General features: G+C 29.5%; 1 protein-coding gene across 1 annotated transcript in view; it reads left to right on the top strand.

Moving 5' to 3' along the window:
* Positions 1-3110: 3110 nt before the first annotated feature.
* Positions 3111-6000, top strand: part of LOC129943059 (scavenger receptor class B member 1) — a 35724-nt gene continuing 32834 nt past the window's right edge. The window contains exon 1 of the mRNA XM_056052270.1: positions 3111-3854. Coding sequence (XP_055908245.1) covers positions 3641-3854 — 214 coding nt within the window. The 5' untranslated portion in view covers positions 3111-3640. The remainder of the gene's footprint in view (positions 3855-6000) is intronic.

Below are 6000 nucleotides of genomic sequence, written 5' to 3'. Positions count from 1 at the left end.
GATTTAGGGATACCCTATTTGTCTCAGACTGAACGCACCCATTATTTCACTAAATCGTAAACATCATACATCATTAAAATCGTTTGTCTACTTTACCATGATGAAAATGTTGAGTTGAGTGAATAATTTGACAACGACAGTTCGATGATAAGTGATGGAGCGCGTTCACAAATTCAATTCAGAATTTTCAAGTCTCTATTAAAAACCCCTGTTTAGTAATATTTTTAGAGCTACATGATGATTACAAAAACAACAACTGCATCATTTTCATGCTTATCCATTTTTCTTTCAAAAAAAAACATTTTACTATGACCAAAAAAGCTTGACGCTTTTGGAAAAAGTAGGAATATTTTCACAAAGCAGCGTATTTGGTTCTTTTAAATTGTATAATGGCGCAATCATTATCTTGGCAAAACTTATTTATAGCATTTCACTCCAATTGAATTGACCTTAAGCACGTTACAAAGATGTGAAATTGCCTCTTCACTATCAAAAATGTGACCGTCACTTCTCACCTTAGCTGATTTTACCTAATATTTATATATCACTATTAAATGTTCACGTTTTATACTGTCTTTTTTTCACCGTACAAACTTTAAAAGGCATACTAAAGCATAAGTTCTTATTCTCAACAAAATGTATTCAAATCATACCTGTAATTTCTTTCTTTATTCTATTGATGAATTTCTTCTTTCATGGGTTATAAATTATCTTTAGAACCGTTCAATTCAAGTATTATTGGACGGGTTCAAATCTGTTCCGTTTTGTTCCGATACTCTTCCTTATTTTTATAAATGATCTTCTGTCAGAAACTTCTAACCCACTTAAGTGTTTCGTTGATGACAGTGCCCTCAGGTTTTCATATTCAATTTTAGATTCCCATTCTGGTCCTTTGGATGAGAACTAGCAACGGCAGCGTAAGATAACCTCATTTAATTCTGATCTTGGCAACATTGTCCAATGGGGAATCAAAAACCGTGTAGAATTTAATGCTTCGAAAACTCAATGCTTTCGACTGTCGCAAAAGCTTAACCGGGGGAGGGTCACTATCAATGGGTTGTACTTGAATTGAGAAGACTAAACAGCTTTCAGTTTTAGGTATGTGCATCTCAAACTGTTTGTTGTGGAATGGCTTGTATTGGTCCAAAACTCAAGTATTGTTATCATATTTGAGCTGGTACTCCAATAAAGCACTGGAGACTTTTGGATAGAATTATAAAAGAGCTCATAAAATGATAGATAATCGTTCTCTTGTACACAGCCGCAAGGCTTCATGTTTATTATTGTTTTATTGATACTAACAATACTCTTGTAAAATAACCCTTCTAGAAATTTATAAGTTTACCATTCAGCCCAATTTCAGACGTATTGTTAAGTTTAGGGGTTCTTTTTTTAGCCGCAACAATATTTCCAGTTTTATCAGTTTTCATTCTCATCCAGCATTTAAATGCTTTGCTATGAATTTCTTTTTCTTCTTTTTGAATTGATCCATAAAGAATATTTCTTGAAAGATTGAATCATACAAATTCTGTTCTTAAGGTTTCTGACAGCAAAAGAAAGAAATGTTGGTTTTATTTCCAAAAATACGGAAATCTCAGATCCAATCCAAGAAATACAAACTTTAAAAATTTAGCTGATTGTTACCTTTCCTTGAGATTTTTAATTATTGCCATTAAATTCTATTGGGGTTACAATTTTCTAGAAAATATTCTCTATAGACAGTATGAAATACATGAAATACAGAAATGCCAATATAATGTCTCATCATTATAAATCTAAAACTATTTTAACAATTCGTGAAAAAAATAAAAGCTGACAATTTCGACAACAGAGATCTCGATGTTGAGATCTCTTTCTGTCAACAAAACCATGCATTGATTGAATTCAAATGACATGTCTATAAACAAATATATACGTGAAATTTACAAAATTTCCCATTGAACGTCAAAAATTTCAAAAGTCAAAGCTTTGGAATTATTCACTTTAATACAAAATAAAACTAATAAAAACGTATTACTATTTAATAAACTTTTTAGTTTCTACGAAATTTCTGAAGCCACCAATATCATATACTTGGTCAAATAACTGTTCTATTTTAATGAAAATTGGTACTTATACCTACAATCCCTCTACAACTTATCATTTACTTTTATCAAAAAACGCAAAACCCTTAAACCTTTACCTTACTCAACAAACAACACATCGCAATAAACTAAATAAAATCTAACTTGAACTTTAACTCATAAAATTAAAAATCAAAAATTTCCGTCATGCCATATCGTATGATAACTACACACCCCCATATCTACCTACTTTAAAAACTCTCCAAACAAACCTATGACAATGATTTACAATGTTAACAAGGTTAGGAATGGAAAATTTAAATTGCATAAATCCGCAAACGCTTTCTTCCTGCTTGACACGCGATCACATTATTTTTATTTATTTCATTTCAAAATATCAACTTCTCATCAAACATTTCTAGAATCGGAGATATCTATGTTCATAGGTGAGGTGTAGGTAAGTTGATTTGTTTTCATTGGCGCGGCGGCCGGCGCGGCGGCGCGGTCGACTTTAGCTTCCTAAAGATACAAATAAACACCAACAACCAACACACGTCATATAAAAAATCTATAACTCGAAGAAAATTAGTAACTAAAACTAAAACTAGTATAACATCTATAAGCTACGCAAATTATCTTATAAGCCAAGAGAAAGAGAACACTCAGCAAAACACGGATTCCCCTCAAAAACTGACATATCTCGTCACACACTCGATCTCAATCTAAACACTTTATGAACATAGCTCCAACTAACCAACTTCAAGCCCCTATATTCTTAGCTTGAAATGAATCAGTGTTTATCTATGTATCTATAAGATACTCGTACCCCTTTAGCGATCTATCTGTGACGAGAGTTCATTTACTTTATGCAAAAAATGAAAATGAAATAAAATAAAAGTAGAGGGAAAGAAAGAACAAACTGACCAGCTATAGCAGTGGTTAGCAGGTTCTCTAGACTAAGAAGCTACTCTAGCTAGCTTCAGCTAAGCCAGCACACGACTTATTTTATTGGAAAAAAGGTTCCTTTCTTATCTTACCTGCTGCCCAGTAAACTAAAGGGGTTTTATTCATAACTGAACATCGTTAACGTTCAGACGAACTTTGCGAAAAGCTCTCGTTTTCTCAATAAATATCTTAAAGTCATACCGTTCGGTTAGATTATATTTTTATTCGTTGTCGATTCAAATATCCATACAATTAAAAATAATAACGAATTAAATTTTTAACAACGTAACGTAACGGATGAAGTAGGATTTCAATTTAAAATATTATAAAACTAAATAAATGTATAAGAAGAAAAAATAAAAAATATATAAAAACATACATGAATGCAATTTATACAAAAAGATTTAAAAAAATAAAATTAATTTTGTGCAGTTTTATGTAAAAAGTGAAGAGAGAAAAGAAATTGTGTTTTCAAATTTCAAATAGAAATAATTTAAAAGAAAATTATTTACAAAAATTATATTTATATTTGAAGAAACAAAAAGTGTTAAAAGTGTTAATCCTTATAAGAAAACTAAAAACTACAATTCAAAAAACTTATTTAAAAAATCAAGTAAAACATACAAACAAAAATGAAGGAACTTTCGAACTTTTTTAATGGCCGGTATAGTGCCGTTAGTACAAACGATGAAAATAATCAAAATAATCCACCATCTAATCATATTCAGCATACGGAGAAACGTAGAAAAAGCTTAAATCCGAATCGTTCTTTGAATCAAGGATTCAATATAGTAAATTCGTTTTTTAGCGAGCGCGTTGAAGGCAAAAGGGCAAGAGTTCCAAAATGTAAGTTTTCAGCTTTTTTTAGCTTAAGAATGTAAGATTCCAAAAAAAAGGGAAATTGATATCAATAAATGAGTTCCACAATCCTTAGAAAACATATTTACATTTTGAAAACATATGTAAGGAAAAACACTTAAGATATCCTTTTCTTTTTACTTTAAAAATTTCGTTTATATTTCGACAGTTTTTTGGAATTAAAATTGATTTTTAACGAACAAAACTTTAATATGTTTATATGTTCCACTTCAATGAAAAATTTTAAAAAATAATAATTTGCTTCGAAATACAAAACTTTTTGACTTAAGAATATTTTTGAATATTAAAAAGTTTAAAATACATTAAAAATATGCAACGCAATAATTTGTATCTAGACGAGGTTGTTGCTTTGATACATTTCTCGTAAAATGAGAATTAAAATTTTTGTTTTCTTCCTTTTTTCTAAATAAAAGTTGTTAACGATTTTAATTATAAATCTTGTGAAAATTCAAAGGATCTTTTTTTCTTGATAGAAAATTTTCATCAAGGAAAACAGTCCGAAAAAAACTTAAATAAATGTTAAACTTTATTTAGTAAAGTTTTCTAAAATATAAAAATGTGAAATTTCAAGTTCTAAATCTCATGATGTTTCCATACGTTTTACATTTTAATAGTACTTTTCAAGGAAAACAAGAACAATTGGTTTCTAATCGTTTTGTTTTGAAACACTTTGAAAGAATAATTATAAATTTTCAAGCTAATCTTAGCAAAAATAAATTAGCTATTCTTATTTTGAAATTCATAATGAAATTTCTACCCCAAGTGCGTCACTAAAATTTAACTTTTAAGCAGATTTTTTGTTTTAAACTTAAATCCGTGTCACCTTCCTATTTTATTTCTTTATTTCTTTGTGGATTGAAATAAAAAGCATAAAGTGAAAATTCAACAACAAAATTTATATGTTCAAAGTTCATGAAAGAAAACACTTGCAAGAAAAAAAAGTACACATATAACGATGTGTGAAATGCAGGTCAAAAAATAAAATACAAAAATGCAGATATTTCATTTTATATTGCAAAATAAAAGAAAAATTAATAGAATCAGCTAAAATTCAATATATTTATGTTAAGAAATAATAAAATAACTTTTACACCACAAGTTGGTCATATTCGATTTTAAATGTGGATACAAAAAGATACGTTTAAAAAAAGCACGATAAATACCTTAACTCTTGGTGATGGAATTTTATTTATTTTTCAAACTGGTTGCAAATAATTGCCGACTAAAACATCATGGCCAAGTTCAAGGATTCAACAATAGATTATTATCTATGTTTTTAAGTTATGTATTAAAAAAAACAGCGATAAAGCGGTTTTTTTGTAGAGAAAAGCTTTGATTAAATTTATAGATTTTTAATTGTTGGGAATGGATACAAATTCAAATATGTTTATATGCAGATAATAATGCATTTAAACACAAAATTGACAAAGAGACAGACAAATTAAAGTGTCAAAAATAAAAAAGCAGAAATATGACAAATTTACTGTTTTTGTGTATCAAAATGTTTGTATTGACATTAATTTTTGAGAGGAAGTGATTGTTGGTAATATTTTAGTTTAACCAGAGAGATTTACTTTATAAAACATGGTTTATCAATATGAAATTTAAAAAAAAATAACTTAAAGGGAGGATTTTGATTTTGAATAAAACATAAATTATTTAGGAAGTTATTGTCGTTTCTACTTATTATGATACTATTGGTTTGGTTGGTACCCGTGACATGATAGTTAGTGCGATGGACTGTCATGCCATAGGTCTTCGGTTCGATACCTGCCTATGCCACCTAAAGTTTTTTTTACGGGTACTGTCTCTTGCGAGGAATTGACAAATTCTCCAAGAGTAATTCTTGTCATGAAAAGTGCTTTCTCAAATTTGCCGTTCGGATTCGGCCTAAAACTGTAGGTCCCTTCCATCCCTGATAACAGTACTCGTATACAGGAATGGTTGAGAGTTGTCAGTCACTAGGCCCTAGTTCTCAAACGGACTGTTGCGCCACCCAATTTATTTATTTATTTACTTTTTCTGAAGTTAAGGAGGTCTAAAGAACTCTAGTGGGACATCAGGACATTCAAACAGAATTCAATATGTCATATTTAAAATCAGTGTTTAAAGT

This window comes from Eupeodes corollae, chromosome 1 (assembly GCF_945859685.1).
Source record: "Eupeodes corollae chromosome 1, idEupCoro1.1, whole genome shotgun sequence".
NCBI lineage: Eukaryota > Metazoa > Arthropoda > Insecta > Diptera > Syrphidae > Eupeodes > Eupeodes corollae.
Note: the sequence above shows the minus strand (reverse complement) of the source record. Positions and strands in the feature narration are given on the sequence as shown.